The sequence below is a fragment of the Rhipicephalus sanguineus genome, chromosome 3 (genome assembly GCF_013339695.2).
Source record: "Rhipicephalus sanguineus isolate Rsan-2018 chromosome 3, BIME_Rsan_1.4, whole genome shotgun sequence".
NCBI classification, from domain to species: Eukaryota; Metazoa; Arthropoda; class Arachnida; order Ixodida; family Ixodidae; genus Rhipicephalus; species Rhipicephalus sanguineus.
Genome location: NC_051178.1, coordinates 29019029 through 29042103, shown reverse-complemented (window position 1 = coordinate 29042103; position 23075 = coordinate 29019029). Strand labels below are relative to the sequence as shown.

Here is a 23075-nt window from a genome sequence, read left to right as displayed (position 1 = left end):
TCGGCACTGGCGGCAACAACACGGGTGTTGCAAAAAAATAATCAACACGTGATGATATCACAGACCTCTAAAATTTGTGGTGTCATCATGGCCTCACCATTACATCATTACGATGTCACACTATGACATCATCGCATGACATCGTCGCTTAGTAAAAGCTAAGCCGATCAAGGAGGCAGTGCAAAACCAGGTGAGGGGCAGAAAACTTGCAATGCCTCCAATCCTGGAGGCAGTGCAAAACCACATTTGGTCCGAAAAACTTTCGGAGGGGTGCAGGAAGGATCAATACGTTGACTGCAAAGAAAAACAAGAAGGTGATTTGCACCTTCGAATCGGCTTTGGCAAATGCATAAAGGACTCTGAAAGTTGTTATTGGTCCGTGGTTGTGTCCTCAATGGCCCCAAGATCAAGCTGCATGTTTCGATGAGCCAGCAGTGCTATTGCTCGTGATGGACACGGCCAAACCCGAGACACTGGAGCAGTTTGGTGCAATTTACGTCAATTTCATCAGGATGGCACAGTAAATCCAATTTGGTGCACTTTGGCGCAGGAGTGGAATCACTGACATCTAGAGCAGGAAATTCGAAGAAGCATCAGCAGCTATATTGAGTTTTTTGCTCTTTCTAGCTTATTAAAGCAGTAATAATGACACAACTGTTATTGTTATGGTTAATCTATTATTAAAGCTCGACTTTTTATTGCTCCCTTTAAGTTTCACGACTGTGCTGCTTTGACTACGTGCAGTTCACTGAAAAAGCTCGTCCTAAGGCAAGTCCAAGTAGAAGTGACTTGCAAACAGCCAGCTGAAATGCATTCGAGTTCCGGCCGCCTTGAATTCTGCATGATGTGAACCTTCATCATTGGAGTTGAGCGGGGCACGACTGATAACCAAAGAGTACAATTTGCAGCTTAAAAGTGGAAAGATAACAGGAACATTTTTCGGCTCCAGATGTAATGTTTACTGATCCCAGCTGGGAACGAGATCTCTTCCACATGGAACTGGGCTGGTATAATTTCCAGTTTGAAGCTGGGAGTATGTCCGGCTGGTAAATATTTCCAGTCTTATAACCCAGCTGGGACTCCAAACATTTGCCCCTGAGACTGACATCATTCTCACATTAAAAATGACCCACATACGTCATTAAGGTTTCGGCAATGTCACGAGAACTCTTACCGAGGTAACGCAGGGGTGGCCACGAAAGACAGCGGCTGTCAGGTCACGCAGTGTCCTCAACCGCTCGACCCACTTGTCACCCAACAGTCTGGATAAAATAGAGCACTGCTCCTCGGCAGTGCAGCCAGAGGCAAAGCGTTCGAGCTCAGTCACTGCTTTACTCTTGTTCTCAGCTTGAACAAAGGCAGCCATTATCCTTACTGCCAGCTCCACAGTGGTGGTCTCTGGTGGGTAGTGCATAGTCCTGGGAGAATGAAGTGAAACATGTTTACGGTGAACCCAGCTAGATACACTGAGCACTATGACTGCTAAGCAGTAACACGTAAACTGATGTAATGTTGTCAAAGATTTATGTGGACGGTTTTATTGCTAACAATGATGCTGATACCATACTCACAGTTGCCAACTGATTTTTTGGACGCCCTATTTCTCAGACCTGCCAGAGGATTCGGACTCTGCCATGGCACCGTCAAGTGCTCCATAGAGCCAATGTATAACAATGACCAAAACTGCAGACATTTGAAACCCTTCTCGTTGGATTGGCCAGACCTTTTCCTTTAATCCCAAGTCAAAAGGTACCAAAGACAGACGAAAACACAAAAACATTGCTGCCATTTTCTTTTTCTGCAGCTTTGAACCAATCTTGCAAGTGTATTGTCAGACGATCTCGTCAGTTGCCTACGGTGTTGCATGTTGTCAGTTGTGCTGTTTGCATCGCCGCTTCAACAACTAATAGAGGTCTCATCGCCAGTTGCAACCGATGGTGCCGACCCCGCCTTCCTTGACAAAAACTTCAAAGTGAGGCAATTATAGCCAACTGACGAGGCCACCACTATGGGGAACCAGTGACTGTACCGACAATTAGCAGCCAGTGAGGGTGCTGCAACTAGTTCTGAACTAACGCAAGCCCTCGCGGTGCTTTCTCTTGTTTACAGCGAGAATGTCACCCTCGCTGATGTGCAAGCTGACCTGTTGGTATGGAAACGTAGTGCCCCGCAGAAATAGACTGACCAGTTTTTCAAGGCACTCACTAAACAATGTGGCTTTTATAGCATGAATTTTTTCTTTCAGACTGCCCAATTTTCTGGATGCCATCTCGGCCCCTTGAGGATCCCAAAAGCCGATTGGCAATTGTACTCGTATAAGATCTCCATCTTTTTTACTTTACAGATTTTCTTACACGGTGAGGAAATTGCACAAGGCTACTGTCATTATAATACACAAATCTATATAATTAAGGAATAATACTGCCACCAGTTACATAAAATGCAAGGCACACAACCATGCACAGACCATGCAATTAAGTGAGGGCAGAGCATGTGTGCAAAGAGGGGAATGAAAGTTTGAAGTTGCACACACTATGCACAGGTGGCAGTGAAGGTTGCAATTGCTTTAACGCTTCATACCAGCAGCACATGCTAACTTGTAATGAACTTTTAATTTAGTTTATTCTTCCATAAACCTTCATGCCTTTCAACATCTATGGTACACTCTTATTCAAACTACTGATGGCTAAGCTACTCACTGAAGCCTCAAACTGCACTTAGGCCCCTATCATGGGCATGCATTCCGGGGTGGAAAAGAGGCACTTGCCCCCCCCCCAAGCCACACCAGTGCCCCCCCCCCCCCACACCTATGTACAACCGCAATGCACCCCCAACCGCACCCACAAGACAAAATCCTGCCGATGCCCATGGCCATTTCGTAGAGTAATGCAACTACAATGAAACCTCAATTATACGTCCCCCGGTTATGCGACAACCGGCATTTTAGTACGACAAATCGGTTTGGTCCTGGCACAATCTCCACAGAAAGGATGTATTAAAAACCTCGGTTGCACGACGCTGTTTTACACCAAACCCTCACCTTACGATGACTCTGTAGCACCATCCGACAAAAAAAATTACCTTTTCCTTTTTAAACTCAAATGTAACGCACCCCAAATTTACGCAGCTTTAAAATAAATATGAGAGCAACTAGCTGTTCAATATAAAACTGACGTGCCCATAAAAAAATAGAGAGAGAGTGAGACAGGTACAATTTGCCTTATTAGAGTGGAAGACTTATTTTCCTGGCAGTTCACTTTCTTCAGTGACCCAGTTCTCTCGGCTTCATTATCACTTCTGGATACGCCTCGATCGCGGGCATGTTCCAGGGCCGTTACCTTAACAAACTCAATCTACATGGAGTAGATTAAGCTGGCGGCGAGCTCGTATTCAAAGTCCGGATATATTCTTGTTTTTGACTCATGGAAACGTTTCCAACTGGACAAGCAACTGAAGACCTTACTTTGTTTGCGTACTCACTATCGCAGGCCTCCCACTCGCATAAAGGACGTGACGCTGCTATCTTCAGCGTGCACAATAACTCTCTCTTCACAGATGGAAGCTCTCTGCCATCTCGAAAGCCATCGTGCAAAATAACTCTCTCTTCACTATCACACCGTCTCGAGAAGGTAGCGAGCAAGGCGAACATACGGGTGGTTTTTTCCGCACCGAAAAAACTTTCGAAGTTTTGTAAGGCAAGCTAGAAATCGACCCGCTTTTCATGCGTCACAAAACGTAGAAACCCTTTCATTTCGTGTCGAGAAGGTGCTGTGTACTCTTTTACCACCGTCATGCAGACAGAAATATATCGGACTAACTGGCAGGTGCCTAAATAAAAGACTTCGTGAGCATTTTAACAATCCTCAGAATATAGCAGCCGGTCATATTAGTCAGCATTGCAGGACCTGTGGTTGTGCATCTTCACTTGATAATTGCATCGTCATCAGCACTAGCAACAATAAGACAACCCGCAAGCTTCTTGCATCAGCAGAGCATCTATTGACCTAACAGTAAAAAAGCTAGCATTCTTTAAAAAAAAAACAGTGGCGTAGCTCTGCACGTGTCAATGTATAGCATCCCAAGTGTTTTTAAAGGGGGGACGCGCCCATTGAAAATCGAAAAAATCGCAAAAAATGTGATCTTTGAAAAATGGTATATTCGGGCTTTACGTATTACAAACTACCATTCCTGTAACGCGTAATATATTGTAAAAGTACGTCAACTCAGGTGATAATGAGCAGCGGCAGCTGCTGCACCGGCCAAACAAGCGCCAAAACAAGCCCAACTTCGAGCGAGCACCGTTCCCGCGCCGTTCAACGGATTGGCGCCATCCTGGTTTTGTTTTGTTCTTGAATTCCTGCGCATTTCTTTACCGCCCTCGGTGGTAGTGGTGGTGGCGCAGCCAATGCATGATTCGCATATGATTGAGGGGCTCGCACGGGTTTTCGAGTTTCCCACATCTCGACGCACAGCTGCGATTGTAATAAGCGCGCACTCCTCGAGGGAGTGGGAGAACACGCGTGATGACGCGGTGGCCTTCTCCAGCGGTTGCTCCGTGCGTTGTCCGCTGCGACTAGTGCTAGCGCTTGCTTAATTCTTTGCTACCGCCGTGCAGCCAACCTTTGTGTGAACCGCTTTGCTTTTCATTAGCACCCGCCGATTAAGAAGTGTAATGTGCCTGCTATTGTACCTCCGATCGTTGCGTTATCGGACATGCCGGTAATCACGCTACACGCGCTTGGTGGCTTGGTGCGCTGAACTGTTATATAAACTTTGATGCCGCGGTCAAGTGCGCCGCCAACAACGATTATGACGGCCCTTTTCTCAGCAAAGCAGCCTCTCTATTGGTAAAGACGATTGCATCGACTGTGTCAGCGCTCGTATCTCCAGTACGCGCCAGCGGCACATGAATGCATAGTTGAAATGCTCCTGGCATCTCGAATCAACCTCGGCGATCGCAACCCCATCTTGCACGAAAACACGAAAACAATATCAGGAAAGGTAGCAAAGAATAGAAGTCAATAAAAACGAATTTTTTTTAATCTACGGGGTCATTTTAGACAAAGATATGTGAGAAAAACTTTCGAAGCCCGTTATCTCGAAATGACTTTTTTGGCTGGTGAGGCTGCTTAGTCAAGGGATATCTCTGGAACCACTGACCGAATTTACATCAGGTTTTTTTTTTTATTATGCACCTCAATAAGTTTCGCAGGGCAAGACAAAGCCATTTTTTTCAATATATTTTGTCTGTAATTTCTAATAATTTATTAAAATTCCGTTGATAAAAGCCTAATGAGGAACACTAGAGTCAGTGCTCAGCTAAAAATTTTTAGCGAAGAAATTTAAAAAAAGGGCTCTGTCTTGCCCTAAGGTCTGTCTTGCTCCAGGAAACTTCACAGTGAATTTCACAGTGCTAGCACATTTTTCAACTTCTCCAGGCCCTGACTAAGGGAATGTGGAATACTCTGACGCATGCGTGTAACTTGGGAACCAGTTAAGATAACTGCATTACACTTTGTGGTTATTCAAATGGCTTTGCTATTAGTCTATCTTGAAAATTTCATGAAGACATCTCGACAAACAAAAAAGCTGCTCTTCGAAGGTAGTCTCCCCCCTAATCAATCTGCTCCCGCCCCCCAGTTATCGTTGCATTTGATTTTGCTTTGCCGGCCCAGCCATGACTCTCTGTGCCTCGCACTGGTCAACGTATATGTTCCACCTCTGTCTATTAACATTCTGTCGGAAGTAAGCACATCGTCCTGTCGTCACTTTCTTTGCCTTTTTTGGGCGCCACAAGTTTCACCATGTATCACTACCAACAAGCCCATTCTTCTTTGGAAAAGTGCATGGTTGCGCCGCGGCCTCATTGAGGTGGTCTGCACCAGTTTTTATGGGGGCAAGGCTGAGCGTCACTGCCTATATTCTTAGTGTTTCGATTATATGACACCCGGATTATATGACGGTCTTGCGTGGTCCCCTCAAAGTCATATATTCGAGGTTCCACTGCAACACGAGTTGACAATGAATGCCATCATTCAGTTGTCCTTGTTGATCTCAGGCCAACTGTCATTTGATGAGCTTACCTCATTAAGTGCCCTTTTAATTAAGGTCATTGCCCATGCCATTCACTTCTGTTTAGACTCTCATGTCACAATCAAGCTATCAACGAGTGTCAAATGAAACTGCAAACAACACATACAGAGCCAACACACACACTTACACTGATGCCTACTAAATGCACACAAATATGCAACCTGCATGATAAACATTTGGCTGGACAAAGTAGTAAAGTAATACTATCACAATGCCACTGCTGGCAGACTATAGCTATTTAAAAGTAGCTTGTCGAGATTACACAGTACATGACATTTCTTGGAACTGTTTTCAAAATATGTGTTTTCTAGAGTGGGCGCTGTGGGCCTTAGATAGAGGCAAGCCTTCCACAAGAAAATAAGGGGTACAGTAAAAGCTTATTAATTTGGATTTCACGGGACCAGAAAAAAATGTCCCAATGATCAAAAGTATCAAGCAAACAATAAACAAATGTCTATTACATCAATACACTTTCATTTTCTTGATGAATACGCAAATCCTGTACTTACATTGCATAAGAGCAATGTAAAAGCCACAATATTCGCCGCTCATGACTTTGTTCTCAATGTGACGGCGGCTCAAGAGCCCGCTGTCTTAACTAACCCGAAATGTGCTAGCCCGAAATGTTGTTACCATCGTTACCATACGGTTTGCGCTGATGACGATAGCGATGCAGACTGCACCAGCTGGGTTCAGTTGTCCGCAAATGCCATTTCTGCTCCTTTGCGTCGCACACTTGCTGTGATTTGCGCTCCAGGAATCATCCGAATTAACCGGTTTGCAGCCAAATATGTACGAATTAACAAGAGTTTGACATCATTGAACAATACATATGCTTGCCAGGACCAGATAACACGTCTGAATAATCCGATTTTCTGAATTAACGGGTGTCGATATAACAAGCTTTTACTGTATATCTGTAAATATCTGTGAAGAAGCTTCAGGTTGCCGATCGTGCCTTGGTCCTTCGGCTGCAGGATTGCTGTGGTGTTTGGCGACAGAAATTTCACCTGCAGAGCCTTTTGGTCTTTGATGTGGCCATGCGCAGTGCAGTTGTCCATAAACTGCAGAACATTTCGATTCTGCTGTTCGAACCTCCTGTCCAAACCTCTAATATACAGTAGACTCTCAGTAAATGGAACCTGAAGGGACCATGAAAATGTATTCCGTTTAACAGGAGTTCCGTTTACGAAGAGATGAACAGGGGTGCAGAATCCAAGTATGAAACCAATCGTGTTAGATGCAGTTGTTCCGTTTAAGCAGCAGTTCCGCTTAAGAGATTTCCGTTTACTGAGAGTCTACTGTACTCTTCGAATAACTGCTACGTTATCCAGGCCTTCTTATTGGCATTCTATAAACAGGTAGGGCTGCCTCCTTAAAAAACCCTGGATTCATCTATTTCCCTATGACACTGCCTGAAAATTTGCCGCCAAAGGGGACAGTCAGTCGCTTATTGCTATGTCTGCCGTCGTGACAGGGGCCACCAGCAAACAAGCATTTCCTCTGGAAGCATCTTCCAGGACAAACCAGTTTTGTCGCAGTCAAAAATGTTCTAAGGTGCAAACTGCTGCAGCAAAGACTGTAGCTTTCCATTCCAATACTGCGCGACAGCACTGCTTTCCCCGCACATCTTCTTGAATTTCACATCATTGCGATTTGTGAAATTTTTCAACTACCTATAACTGAATTTGAAGCTTTCAGCATTCATTAACTCTTTCACTGCCGGGTTTTTCTGGCACTGATGCACACACCATGCCGGTCTTTTTTTTCCTGGACGTTATGCGGAAATTTTCTGTTAGTAATGCAATAGGACACTGCTAAAGAGAGGTGAACATCTTTATGAAGGATTATGTCATCAAAATAAAAGTAGCACGCATTAAAAGCAATGAATCAATTAACACAATCACTAATTTTTAATAACTAAAAATTAATCAATAATTACCCAATAGTTCAGAGTTGCTGAGACATTAAGTATCCATTTTATTCGAAGCCAGAATTAGTCAAAAACTCCCGCATTTATTCTTCTGTCAAATAGCGTGCACACGTGGCACGCTGACTCGTCATGGGTGTGCTGCCAAGCATGCGTTCCCTCAGTTGTCAAAAATTTCACCACAAGTTACATTTGTTTATATATTGCCACATGTGTTATTTTGATGTTTTCAGATTTCACCCGGAAAGACTGTTTGCAACGCTCGACGCAGACCACGCCGCAATGTTTCAGAAGCTTTGCGATTGTTTAGGATCATTCCATTAAGATTGCACACAGGACGCGAATAGTCTAGTGTATTCGAGAGCTTATTACGCAGCCACCAGCGATAACGCTGGAATGTTCGATAGCACACGTATAAAAGCCGACACGCTTTACCGCTCGTCAGATTATCGACGGCCGACGCTCTGTTCACCACTATCAGTGTAAGTGTGTATCGCTTGTAGTTTGACTTCTCATTTACCAGGCACAGGTTTGTTCAACTAAGAAAGCTTAGTGTTGGACAAGCCGACTGCTGCCTTCGTCCACGTCACGACCCCGTGACAATATGTTCTCTCCATACAAGGCGGGACACACCCGCATTATTTTTTTTTTTACAAGAGTTGTCTCGTAAGCGGCAGGGAGTGATTTAAGAATACAAAACACAACAAAACACGAATTCAACTTTTTCGAAAAAAATCGCGATTTTTCGAGTAGCATCTCCCCTTAAAGAGGCAAAATGAGTACACTCGGGATTGGAAGGGCTTGTGCGTGTGTCGTCGCCGAGTTACCTCGGGATTGGCAGTGAAAGGGTTAAAGTGGAGAAAACTTGTGCCTTTTTTGCTCCAAGATGTCACCCGATACCTGGATTTTTTTTTGCAATCGTGGCATTTAGGCACACAAGGAGCGCTTCCTCGAGCTCTGAGTAAACACCCTCACCTGCATTCTTCTTTTGGGCACCAGTTGACTTTTTGGTCGCTTCCAAGATATTCGACTCGTTCTTTATGAAGTCCGAGACCGTCTGTTTCAAAATTCTGGACTCTTAACTCAGGTCTGCTTGTGACCCAGCTGCTTTCAACTTGTCCAATGATGGCAGCTTTCTTTTTCACAGTCAGCTTACGACTGGGCCTTGTGCTCTTTGAAGTCATAGACAAAGATGACAAAGGCATAGTTGGCACCATCACTGTCAGCGACACATGCACACGATGGAAAGCACAGCAGCAAACAGCAGGAAGCTTCTCAGTGAACTTTGATGAGAGAGAGCAGCACCACAAAAAGAATCACAAAGCTATCCGAACAATGTATCGATAAACATAAAAAGCTATGGCTGGCTGTGGCTGCCAGCGGATAGGCTTAAGGCCCAATACAACAAGCTGGCTGCAGTGCTATGGCTTGCTATGGCTAGTGGATCAGCGTTCGAGGCTGTGAGATAATCAAACTGGTGGCTGCTTTGGACGTGAGGTGGGGGGTAAGAAGTCTAGAAAATCAGACGGCGAAGAGTGAGCGTCCATATTTCAGTGTTTTTATGCGTTGGCTCAATGGAATACTTGACAGTGTTACAAAGGAATCTGAATTATCGAACATTTCAGAAATATCAATCACCCAGAAAATCGTATGTTCACTATATGACTGTGTCGCACTAACTTTTTCTCCCAGATGTCTTTTCATAGCTAAGCTCAAGCCTAGGTTTCATTATGATCATATCAACTCATTATTTTTCTTTTTCCTTCCTTATATACATGTATCATGAATAGCAAATAAATTCTCCATTCCAAGTCTCTCATCTCAAATGTGCTTTAACAGGGTCCTGCAACACTTTTTGAGCAAGGTCAGAAAACGCTGCCAATTGGTAGTCGATCGTTGCCGAGAACATGCGAGCCAAATATCATAGCGCAGCATGCGGCCTGGAATTTACAATTAATTCTCAAAGTCAGCTGGAAATCTCTCCCTCTTCTCTCTACAAATGATGCCATATACCCAAATTACTGCCTCATATACTCAAGTCCACGGCTGTTGGCTGATTTGAGCATCGTGAGCTGCGTAGTTACTGTGGCCGCCGCGGGATACCGCCACTTGCCCGCGCGCTCACGATCACACTGAAAGTAAGCCACGCGTTCAAAGAAAAAAAGTCACAGTTTTGCCGCAACGGCGAAGCAATGAATGCGATAGCAACAAATTGGAATGTAACACAAAGAACGGAAAGCAGCTCGAAATTGCCAGCGCGTCGCTCGAGCTCAAAGGACGCACGAAAAGAACGCGCACAGGACGAGCGCGAACTATCATGCGTCACAGCTCGACACTGGAACTGCTCTGCTGAAACATAAAGCAGCACGCACGAAACGAATGAATAGGTACACACAGGATGAGCGCAAACTAAATGTCACAGTTGTTACTTATTTCTGTTCGAACAGCGCGCTCCTTTCGCAAACACGGCCGCTGCAGCGAGCGAAGTGACCTTCGTACGCTCTGTGACTTAGCGCGGACATCGCGGAGAAAGCACAAGACATACAACCCCCCGCTCCACCCCTCCCGCCCACCCCCTTTTTCCTTGAGATAAGCGAAGGCGACCACGCCCTGTAGAGCGAAGAGCCTCGGCGTTCACAGGACCAGGGCGAGGACCTTTAAAGCATGCCCAGCGTGCACATCGCGCCATCTCGCTGGTGAGTAAGAAAGCACGCTGAAGTAAATGGTGCATATAAATAGCTCGCCGTTAGCATGCTGAAAGACGCTACTCTCCATGGCTTAGCCATCTAACGCTGCGCGTTTCGGAGCGAGAGGTGGGCTGTTCGATTCCGCGCGTCAGAAAGTTTTTCGGAATATTTTTCTTTGTGGCTTTTCTATACACATATAAACATATATATATAGATATGGTGCATGACGGCGGCGGCGGCAAGAATCAGCCGAGACTGTCCATACAGGCTTCCCAAGCAACGCTTAGCGGTGCTGCTGCTCGACAGGCAGCGCCATCTCTGGCAGAAAAAGAGAAACTGGGGTGTAAGCAGCCAGCGTTTTCCCTTCTCTCCACCGCATTGCCGCTCGCTTCTGTGCACGTGCAGAGCTCTTGCGGCGCCTCACAATGTACCGCCTGCAGTGCGGGTTCAAAAAGATCTCACAGCTGCACAAGCACTTCCGAAAAGCGAATTTGATAAAAGAGAAAGGCTCGTCAATCACGTTAACGGTGAAGAGCAGACGATCGACGACAACGACGCCCGACTAAAGGCAAAATGCATTTCCCAAGGCGCGATTACACCGTGTAGGACGTATACCTCGAGGTAAGTCTCATTCTGTCATGTTAAAGATGAATAATGGTCCACATGCACTCCGAAATGAAGCCGTACACGCTATGGATGTTCTGTGGTGTGGACTACGAATCATATGATTGTTTTGATATGGCATGCTCACAGTAGCAGCCGTGTACTTTCGTGAACAAACGTTTGCGGCGTGCGAAAAAAAGAAATTACTCAGCCATGACACTGCTTCCTGAGAAGGTTAGAGTCAAGTCCTCCGTGCCGCTGGAGAATCACCCGCCGATTAAGACGCGAGGCAGCTAGCTGAGCTTTAACCACTGTGAAGCAAGATGAACTGCTCGCCTCGTTTTTTCGGCTCTCGTGTCATGCTTGCAGTCCCTTTTTATGATATCGACTTGACAGGTGTATAAAACCTGCTGCGCGAACGCGGCTACAAAATCGCACAAAGTCAGAAGGTGACAGAAGGTTACTTCAAGGTTGCAATTGCAAAGCATGTATTAAGTGCCAGTTGTATTTAGCGGCTTAAATATATATCACACTAATAAAGTGACAAAAACAAAGCAAACCTGCAGAACGATGTCAAAGCTTGCTGAAAATGCACAGACGTCCATTCCGGCGTGATAAAGCAGCCTTCCCGACGCGTGAATTGCAGGCGCCGAACTTCTGACAATGTGCCGAGTTCAGTTGAATTCAACCAACCGTGCAACGCTAACGGTATAGCGCGAGTGTGAACGTTCAACAATGACGGATAGGTCTCACGAACACGGGGAATCGAAACATAAAGTTGTTTCACCTACAACCGTAACTGGACTTTCACAATGAGAGAAGACAGCGTGTAATCATTACTGTAGTCGCTGCATGCGTGCGCCGCATTACGTACCGATTCAGGTAGTTGAAACGAACGAAAGCGATGAACTCGGACAACCAAAATAGAAGGCGAGACAGCGCTGTCAGCTATCCACGCTTGCCGCCTTTATTTCTCGTGCGACACGATCGGGAAGCAATACGGTTTCACACGTAAATTGCGTGCCTTGGTATCGTCTGCACTGTTGTGGCAGCCCACGACACAGGAATACTTCCAACCTCACGTCCACTTCCATGGGGTCGCTTCTGCCATCGCGGAAATGCGCAGCTTCGCACAGCAAGCCTCTCGGTTCAACGTGCCGAGCTGATGCCCTCCCCCCCCTCCCCCCCCTCCCCGTTACCCGCACCGACAGAAGAACGCGTGCGCACGTGCGCTACCGCTACCGTGAAAGGGGCTGAGTCAGCCGCGCATAAGCTCCAGAGCTTTCCGGCAGAGCCGCAGCGCGGCAAGCGCGGCGCTGTCGTCGCGCCGCGAACTTGAGCTTGGGTTCCCTATACAGTAGACTCTCGTTAAACGAAACCTGAAGGGACCAGGAAAATCTGTTCCGTTTAACAGGAGTTCCGTTTACTGAGAGATGAACAGAGGTGCGGAATACAAGTACAAAACCAATCATATTAGAGAAAGTTGTTCCATTTAAGCAGCAGTTCCGTTTAACAGATTTCCGTTTACTGAGAGTCTACTGTAATTGCTATCGCAATAAAAGAAAAGAAAGTGGTCAAGGACATGACATGCCCTGAAAAAAGGATGCATCTTCTTGCCCCCTTGTCATCCCTCTTCCTGCGTAGCTTTCAGAGCACTCGCTGGTATGAAAAGAGAGAGAAAGTGTCTGAAGCATGCGACATATCCCTGTTACTCTGCTCGTACTTGATGGATTCTAAAAATTTTTCCGGCATGTGATTCATGAAGGGTCATGTGCTAATAATGAGACTATTCCATCATAACTCAGAAAAGTGTTGCAGGGTCCCTTTAATTGTACAGAGCACTGCACACTAGCTGTATTCGTATGCCTTATACTTAATATTTACTCCTTCTTTATCATTCATTTTTGCTTCTGGGTTTAGTCATTTGACCACTGCAGTTGTAATTCAAACAACTGCAAAGTATTAAAGAAATATAAGTCACGTTACACTGCTCTGCAGGTTTTGACTAAGCAATAATTAACCATGCTACAAAGAAACCAATGATGATGTAGTACAATAAGACAATGACAAAGAAATTCAAACAAGACTACACTCAACAGAAGCAAGATGTCTTGAGGTGAAGCCAATATTTTGACAAAGGGATTTCTTTCCCCATGGCAGAGAAGCGCAAGACATTGTCTTCAACCTGACATATCTTTTGATTGACCACTGTTGACTGATAATTGAGAGCATCCCAGCATTTGCCTGGCGACACAGTGGTCTCATTCAGTGCGGGTTGTATTCAAAAGCCATTGCGCATGTACTCCAGGCAGTGTTGCTGCAACTCACTTCCAGGCCTCCAGCAGATTGTGCAGAGGGCGGCTGGGCTCATTGCTCACTGCACAGAGCACCTGGTGGTACTGTTGCCAGGCCTTGGAACGACACGCTTCACTGCAGTATGCTGCCTGCATGAATAACCAGAAGTCTTATTAGTCCACTGCACGGCATGGACAGGAAAATGGTAGGTGTAACCTTAAGGAACAAGAGGAGAAAAAAAGAAAAGACGAGGATGACTTTAATTTTAGATCTGGCGGTCCCATGCCACCAATTTCCCACAGGGTGGGTACCCTCCCAAGCGACTATGTACTTTGTTCTGCCAAGCACCCGGCCGGAGGTACGCTTGTACCTATTTCACCGATAGGCACCCGGCGACAGCCATTCTCTGCCTCCCACAGCAGCAGTGGATGCTCGACTACTTCACCAAGGCTATGGTGGGTTATGCTGTGCCCAGGGGCCTTTACAGAACCTTATGGGGTCCCCTTTCGAGATGAGCACCCAAGAACAACCGAGCACCAGGTCGGTGTACTCCCTCTACCCTTTAAGAAAAACTGGTGGGTTTCCGGTCGTCACTGAGAATCAAACCCGGTACCTACTGCATTGGAAGTGGACACTCTACCATGTAGCCACCGCTGTGGTAATCAAAATGGTGCACTCTCGCCAAGCGCCGTGATGATAGTGTAAGGCACATGTGAACAAATATCAGAACAATGTTCATCAAACTAGTTCTCCAAACAAGAGCAGTAGACATGCTCGGACCCGCATGAGCTAGGAATCGCAGTGAACAGAGAACTTGTTGCAGCAAGTAGCTGCAAAGCAGGATAAAAACAATCGAGAGACTGCAATGGAAAGTTTTAATGTGCATCATTCTTTGGCAAGTTCTACGGCAATTTTGGTGGCAAGATCGTGTCTATAACGCAGAAGGCGGGCACCTTTATGAAAAAAACAAATACGGCTCCATAAAAAAACAAATAAGGGTGGGAGGGGGCAACTTGAATTTGGGAGTGAAGCAAACTAATTTTAGAGTTGATATGGAGGTGGGCGATGTGTGGGCCAGCTTGTGGCAGACAAGGCGTCATTAGCTGGCCAGTGTGGACGGGCGAGCGTCTTAGCGAGCGCTTTCTGCTATGTTGGAACATCGTGGCCCCATGCCGAAGCAGTAATTTGTCCTCATGAAAGTGCTGGCTGCACGTGTGTGTTGTAGCCAATGGCTGTTTGTATTCCAAAGTTTTACAATCCAAGCTTCATGCAGCTTCTTACCTAGCGGACACATCGGAAGGCTGACACCGGGCTCTGTTGTGTACGTCCTGCACTGCAGCACGGAGTACTGGCCTGCTTTATAAGGCACCTTCAAAGACAGTGACTGCATACTTCAGTGCTTTCAAGTGTTGTCAAGCGCACAAACGAGGCGGTGTTGGGACTTGGGTCCGGCAGGTCTCGACTTTGGTAGCTGGCCCCCGTCATTGGACCCTTCGTCCCGCTTTTGCAGAGAGGAGAGCGCTCGTACATCAAAACAGAGGTTTATTTATATAGAAGCATGATGAGTCATCATGAGAGAAATCAAGAGAGAGCTTTTACAAAAAGTCTCCAGTTTATAAAACCCTGAGTCTGCCAACACTGAGGCCCTCAAAACTGGTGTTCGCAGCTCCCGCTAATCCGGTGACTTGCCGTCCCGGCATGAGGCCTCCAGAAAGGAGGCAATGAGTCACACAATACACTCGTAGGTCGAGAAGACCAATCAGAGAAGACCAGTACAACACACAATTCACGCGCCACGCTCCTTCACAATGCTGATCCGGCACAAAACATACGTCGGTTGAGATGTGCTTCTGACCACCACACACACATCCTGACTACATATTCGCCAATTAGCTGTTCTGCAACACATCACCCATCCATGACAGTCGATGCTAGTGTGTGGGCCACAGTGAATTGCCCATCATCCTTGACGGGCTTTGTGTTGTTTGTGACACTGCACATAAATTGCACTAACTTTAAACTACAGCTCATCACTATCAACATGGTCATGGACGATGACCACACCATTCTGGATTCATTCAAGCATGAAGGCTACTGTAAAGGCACAAGTCAGAAAGAAGCACTTCAGCGTTTCTGTTCTCTTCTCACTGAGGGCATGATGATGCCGCTTCATTTTAGTTGCATACTATTGCGCTCCTGCGTGCCACAGACATTCGGTCAAGCACAGTCATGCTCAATATGACTAGCAACATGGGAGTGCCTGGTCTCACAAACTAAAATACATGCATGTCTTCAACTTGCCCCCCCTTCCACAGCTAAATAATATTTTCTTATGTTGCAAGTCATATGGAGTGTGACTGTACATGCTGCAACAGGAAGGCGAATTCCTGTTCTGGTGAGCAAGTGTATTGTTGAAGCTCAGCAGCCTTCTCTGTTTGGTTGCTGGTGGACCCACTAGTAGCCCCACCAGCTCACAATTCATCTTTTTTGTTTTGTGCCAGTACTAGGTGCCGTCTAAAACCTTCCCGACCAGACGGGCATCCGTCGAAGCCTTGATTTCTCCTAAAAGCTGAAAATGTAGGGGCCAGGATAAGGATTGTACAACTTGGAAACTTGAGGATAAAAAACTGATGATAAACCGTACTACACACCACCCCAGCAAATGAATAGAAGGCAGCTGATCCCAGCTATCAAAACATGTGCAGAGGGCCTGGAAAAGTCCAACCGTACTATGTCCAAACCGTAACATGTATAGTAAAACCGTGGTGATATGATCACAACTGGTACGAATTTCAGTGTGATACAAATGCGTAATTCCTGGAAGAAATGCGCTGCTTACAAATAGAAAGATCAGCGTTCCAAATGCATTTCCATGGCCCTGCAGATCATACGAGCTTGGCAGCAACAGCGGCCGAACCAGTGGAGCAACCGGCTCAGACAAACTGGCACAGCGGTATTGGGCGGACTCCAGAGCAGCTGTGTCCGTCACGAGGCTGTGCATTCTCCCATTGGCCTCAAGTGGACCGTACCATGCTCGGGGAACATGAGAGGAGGACGCTAGGAAGATTCTTGCACTTCAACATCGCTACTTGCACCAAGGAGAGTTTTGGCAGTGCCGAAGGCGATTGCATGACCTGCAGTTTGCATACCGTGGAGGACATTGCCAGACAACTTTCCACATCACAGCCCTATGCTCTGACCAGTGGGGAAGGATACAACACAGGCAGCAGCAACGATGTCCAAAACATTGATGTGCTGAGGCCTCCACATATTCCAGAAGGTGATTGTTCGTGATTTGAGCCAGAAGAAAATGAAGACAGATATGAGAAACATTTTCTGCCACGAGCAGATTCATTCTTAAAATTTTTGTGTGTTTTGATGATACGAATTTCAGGTCATATGAATATTTCAGGCAACCCCTTGAAATTCATATCACCAAGATTTCACTTAATATTGAACTCTCTGGTACAATCAAACTACATTATACTGAATCCGCTAACGTTGGATTATTCCTTATACCTTAGTGTGAAAGGCTCTTTCTTTTGTCAGCACAATCGCCGTCATGACTATGAGTGGTGCCAACATACACTCCCAGGATTACCTGCACCTAAATACCAGGCAGTGGACAAGAGGATGACCGCTGCCCTAGCTCAATTGGTAGAGCATCGGGCGTGTTATCCGAAGGTTGCAGGTTCAGTCCCTGCGGGCAGAAAGTTGTCTTTTCGTCCGCTTTACTTGATGCCCAGCTATATCACAATTACTGCAATACAATTAATACAAAACAATTAATGTCTCCTATATGTTCCTTGGGTTCATTATCTGCTGGTTTTCATTAAGCCTGTGTCAAACAAAGAAACGAGCCCTCAAAGTTCCCTTCTTTCATACTTTTGCATTTATGGCTAGTGAACATTCGTTCTAATGCGCTGTGTTGTTGTCATTGCTAGTGCAAAGACGCTGAACTTGTTCATAGGAAATCACAGCACGAGGAAATGCTTTATGTGACCACAGAATACATTCCTAGGAGCCTGGTGGACGTTACAGGGCTCTATTACACGGATGAAAGGACCTAATGGTGTACAATGCATCGCCTTCCATCCTGGTGACCAAGTTCTATTATGGACTCTGGATAGAACCTCTGCAATTCGTGAGAAGTTTCTTTGCCGGCACATTTGCCCATTCACCACCATAGACCAAATTTATACATTGAACTATCTAGCTGGTCCACTTTATTCTATTACTGACCACCATTGTTGTTGCAGAGAAATTGTTCTTGTCTCTCGTATCAAGCACTTTACTTCCCATTCAGCCAATCTTTAGCCAGGTTGGCCCCTTTCAAAAGGGGGATATTAGTGTAAGCCCATTTACTGTGCTTTACCGTTCTCATTTGTAGATAGCCACCATCGTACGTGCCCCACAATATAAATGGCTCCCCTACACTCAGCTACAACATGAGCAAAAATGCCAGCTCTGCCCACAGCCATTGCTCTCCCTCCAACAGAAAGAAATTGCACTCCATCCAATAGCACTGACTCATTTTCATGATGACAAGCACTTCTCGAGTGTGTCACTTTCACACACATGCATACGCTGGTGTAGGTGGTTCTAGGTCGGAAAGTTGAATGTCCGTAGATTTCGTCTGGGATTCTGACATCACTGCTCACCCAAATGTAGCATTTCAGGTAGCAACGACAAACTTTGAGCCATTTACTATGCATAGTATTTACATCAGCTGAGAAAAAAACGCCAGGCCTGCGCTGAAACCGCAGCACAGTCACAGCGAAAGCTGGAAGAGCGGCGTTTCTAGAGCCGTTGTAAGCTCTCTTGGGGCTACAATACAAGCACACTAGAAATGTACCCACTACGCCACAAATCACAATTTTTGTGAAGTTGGGAAGCACCTACTAAGCCATTATTCGTCATTCTGCGGAGAAGCGAGGCACCAGCTACACGTCTATAAGGCATTATGTGCACTTTGTTGACGCGACGACTGATGACGATGAAGAATTATGGCTCAACCCTTTGTAATGGGTTGGAAGTTTTAAACGGCCCACCAGTTATGTAATTTGCATTGGGTGACGCCCGGTCGCTATTTCCCTCTCCCGTCATGCTGTATAACATACGTTGACTTGGGAGAGAGACAGGGGGGGGGGGGGGGCGAAGAACTTTACTGAGACGCCGAGGAAATGGATCATGCGCTTATGGGCTTCCGTGGCAGCCAATACAAGTGCACTTGCGAGGAACCCACTACGCTATAAATCATTGTCATTTTTGAGAAGTAGGGCAGCAGGCACTGTGCCATTTTTCGTCATTCTACGGAGAGCCGTAATACCTGCTTAACGCATGTAAGGCATTATGCGCACTTTGTTGATGCTGTGCCTGATGACGACGAAGAATTATGGCTGATCCCTTTGTAATGGGTTGGAAGCATTCAACAAGCTACTCGTTGCGCAATTCGCATTGTGTGACGCCTGGTTACAGAATTCGCGTTGTGCGACGCTTGGTGCTTATTTTACTCTTCTACGACGCTATATTGCATATGCTAATGTGGTTCCTTCCCGACATGAAGCCTGTATAGGACCTTTTTGCAAAGCAGTTTCAAGCACCGGTATGGCTCAGAGGTTGAATACTGGGCTCCCACGCAGAGGGCCCAGGTTCGAACCTCGTTTCATCCTGGAATTTTTTTCTTATTTAGTTTTTTTTCTTATTTCGAGCGATACTGGTTACGGACACCGGCGGCGGCGGCGGCGGCGGCGGACAACTACGGCGCCAAAAACGGCCGGTGAAATGATCTCATAACAGCTTTCGCTGTAAAAGTACTGCGGTTCAGCGGAAACCTGCTAGCACGACTGTCTTCCACAGGCACATGGCAGGCACACTGTGGGCAGAGCCTACATTCTTTTTTCTCAGGTTGTATCCAAGTATAGCATTGTATGGCTTAGCAGTCAGCTATCTTAATTGACGAGACAAACCCTGTGGGTACTCGTCAACTCACTTGACATCCAGGACAGGCGACATGTTCTTGAGGACGTGCTGTGCAGCAACCCGGCTGGGGCAACCTGAGCCGAGGCTGGGCTGCCAGGCGGCGCGCATTTGCCTCGGCTGACTCGAGGGGCCGCATGCAGAGGTCGCAGGCGGCATACTTGCACGCCCGGTTCCAGGCCAGCTGGCAGGCAGCTACGGGGAGCTCCGTCAGGATGGCCTCTTCCTCTGCAAACGGTCTGACGGCAAAGACCCGCTCCCTCGCCTAGACACAACGATGAGCATTCGTTAAGATTTTTGTTCTAAGGTGAGGTGATTATACACAGTGACCTGTGATGTACCCAGACAACTTCAAAAGAAGATTTCCAGCCTACTGCTACTTTGTTAATCACTCACATATGGGAAAAAAAATTACACAGTTTGTTCCAAATGGCTAAATAAAGCACTTGCTATGTTTGCTTGCCTACTAGTTCATCCGGAATAGATGTTTTTCTTTTCTTTTCACTGCTGTGACCTTCACGTATCCTATTTTTTCGGAAAATGAGCAGCCAGCACTATACAAAAGCGCCAACGATTCCTAGCTGCCATATAATAATAATACAAAAGGGAGGAAAGAAAGATCACCAAGATATGGACAATCATTAGACAAGTGTTTTGTTCACGTAATACGGACAAGATTTATTTGCTGTCAGCAGCTCAAAGTGTGGACTAATGTGCCAAATAATGAAGACATGCATTATTGAACAGTTTGAATCAAAATATGTGACCTGTTGAAGAATTTTCGCATGAATTAACCAGTGGTACACGCTAAATAGAAAGGGTTGCTTGCCTTTATCTTCATAACCAAGTTTGCCTGAAACATAAATTAGGAGGTTGCAGCTGAAGTGCATTAACATTCACGTTTTACAAGATGAACACCGAACTCATTCATGGTGTTTGTCATCGGAAGCAGCCCCAGGTAACAAAGATGAAAGAAGTATGAACCTTAAAGGTGAAGCGTTTGTTGGGACAATTCACAAGATATTCAGTTGCCTCCTTTCTACTTAGATGAAAATCCGACAGTACACAAAATCAATATTCATTGAGTGTTGTATACGCATATGTTATACGTTTGCCCATCTTACTGCAACAAATGCACTGGCTGCCGACTCTGATTTCTGCACACCACCACACTATTCAGTGATAAAAATGTATACATCATTGCGATCACAATTCTTTTGTGCTGCTTGTCCTTGGGTTTCTGGTTTGGTGCAGCTTCTGGGTCGGTCTCACCAGTGAGAAGCAGTCTAATATTGGACCTCTAAGACTGGCCCACTCTAGCTGGTCATGCAGGCAGTGCTACAGCAAAGTGGGCCGATACCAAATACGGTATGGTGACCAAGGAGCGCTAAGATCCCGAAAGTGTCTCAATTTCATAACGTACAGGGGGGATGGAAAGAAGCACTGTTTCCATCATGCTCTGACCTTGCTGGCAAGTAAAAAGATGCTAGAATGGTAATTGGTTGTATCACGGATGACTCTACTGGCTTTTTATCACCATCCAGGCTACAACTGCTTGAAAACAAATGCGAAACAGCAGAGAATGCAGATGCCGCGTGTTCACGCTTCCTTCCATCCCCACTAGCACAAGATGGTAATCGGCATCTAATGCTGCAACAAATTCATTCGCTGCTCAATCATCCGACCTACCATAGGGCCCCCCCACTGTTTTGGGAGAAGGAGCTTATTGGCCAGAATGGCTGTATAGAAGCGCAGAAAATAATGTGGGTTCTAGGTCGAAAGAAGTGGCACAGAGTCCACCAGGCTAAATTTCTTCATACGGCTTGCGAGGGCCATTGTGCGGTACATACGCCGTGAATGGCACTGCTCCATAGGTGAGACAATCTAGCTTCTCGGGTGAAGAGAGAAGATGCATTTTCACAGAAGCTAAAGCCTTCCAAAAATCTTTCCAAAAAACACTGCTGGCAAGTGTGTGAAACACTGGGGCACATGCACTGCATAGCTGACGTACCGACTCAACTCAGTTTGAAGGTGGCGTTGAACAGCATCAAGTTTGAAATGGACACAAGTATGCCTGCCTTCCTGTGCCATGAATTCTTGCCGACGCTTTCAGCTTCAGCCATTCAGCTTTCAGTCATTATAAGATATACTGACAGCATCGTGATCTGGAGCAGATGAAATGCGACGAATATCACAGCGGGACATGCATCCTCGGACCCATCACATGAATTGAAAATTACCGGTACTATCGGCCACGCTAGTCTCTTCTTGTCAGCCAGTGCTATGAAACTACACGGTTCAGGGTCAATCCGCAGTTATGTGCCGGCAACTGGCGGTAAAGAAGCGCGTACCAAAATCTGGCATGACTGTGTCACTCTATAGGTTCGTTTTCGACTAGAAAAGAAATCTGAGGCCAATAAAGAGGCAATAAAGAGTATGACAAAATCCATACCTCGGATGGGCCCACACGACGTACTTCTACGCCTAATGAATGCAACACGGTAGACATGATGAGCAATCCTAATGAAATATCGTAAAGAGGAAACAAGCGGCTGTCGGTTTCACTGAACACGTGCGTAACCGTGGTCTTGTTTACGGTGGAGCAAGCCGAAATGCCAAAACCCGGACTTTCGCTTCTTTTTCTCTTTTTTTGTATGTGTGTGGTCATGTTCACAATTATTTATCAAAACGCTTTTTTGAAACTCAGAATGTTCAAAGGTGACTTCACAACGTTCAAAAACAAGTATTCATGATTGTGTTGCAACCAAGGAGGTTATATACTATTTCTTCTGGAGTGGAGGTGGCGCCCCCGTAAGTGAAGCCGGTCGCCGCCATATTGCAAAAGGAAAAACTCGGAAGCAGACGACGGAGTGCGCTCCGTTGCCCCGCCGTCGCAGTTGTCTTTGGGGACGGTGGCATGCTTTTGTAAAGCAGTTAAACATTTTACGAGGCCATGGTGACTTCGTGCGTCGCTTATGGCTGCACAAATCGCAACAAGAAGACGCCTGGGATCACTTTTCACGTGTAAGTGTCCTCACTTCGTTCGCTGACGATTGTCTGTTTTTCGTGCATGCTGTTAAACTGGAAACAATTTGAAAGGTGCGCATACATGTAATACATGCGTACAGTTGTAGCGACGAAAATTTTACGCTTTAAATGTTCGCTGACACGACGTTGTACGTGCTTTTTAAGTGTACACACGAAGAGGGTGCAGTCTAGCTGGACGTACCGAGCATTATTGGTACGAGTAGGAAGTCTGAACGCCCTTAGAATTCCGAGCTTTCTGGTGTTTTCTTGCAAGTCAAGACTGGCGGCGTGCATGCATATTTATCCGGTGCATGGATATCGAATTTGATGCATGTTTATCGAGGAATTGGCAAACGCAACATTCCATGACGTGATTATCCGTGTTACATGTTTCCAAAAGACTGCGCGCAGCGTTCTACCTGGGAACGTGCCGGTCGAAGAAGTTGTTAGAGAGCTAAGGA

At 46.1% G+C, this 23075-nt stretch overlaps 1 protein-coding gene across 2 annotated transcripts in view; it reads right to left on the bottom strand.

Annotated features, from left to right (window-relative positions):
- Positions 1 to 22171, bottom strand: part of LOC119386519 (histone-lysine N-trimethyltransferase SMYD5) — a 78370-nt gene extending 56199 nt beyond the window's left edge. For both annotated transcript variants that reach the window (XM_037653785.2, XM_049413158.1), the window contains exons 1-4: positions 22040 to 22171; positions 19601 to 19852; positions 13642 to 13757; positions 1175 to 1418 (exon numbers count right to left, since the gene is read on the bottom strand). In XM_037653785.2, coding sequence (XP_037509713.1) covers positions 1175 to 1418; positions 13642 to 13757; positions 19601 to 19852; positions 22040 to 22096 — 669 coding nt within the window. In that variant the 5' untranslated portion in view covers positions 22097 to 22171. The remainder of the gene's footprint in view (positions 1 to 1174; positions 1419 to 13641; positions 13758 to 19600; positions 19853 to 22039) is intronic.
- Positions 22172 to 23075: the final 904 nt, after the last annotated feature.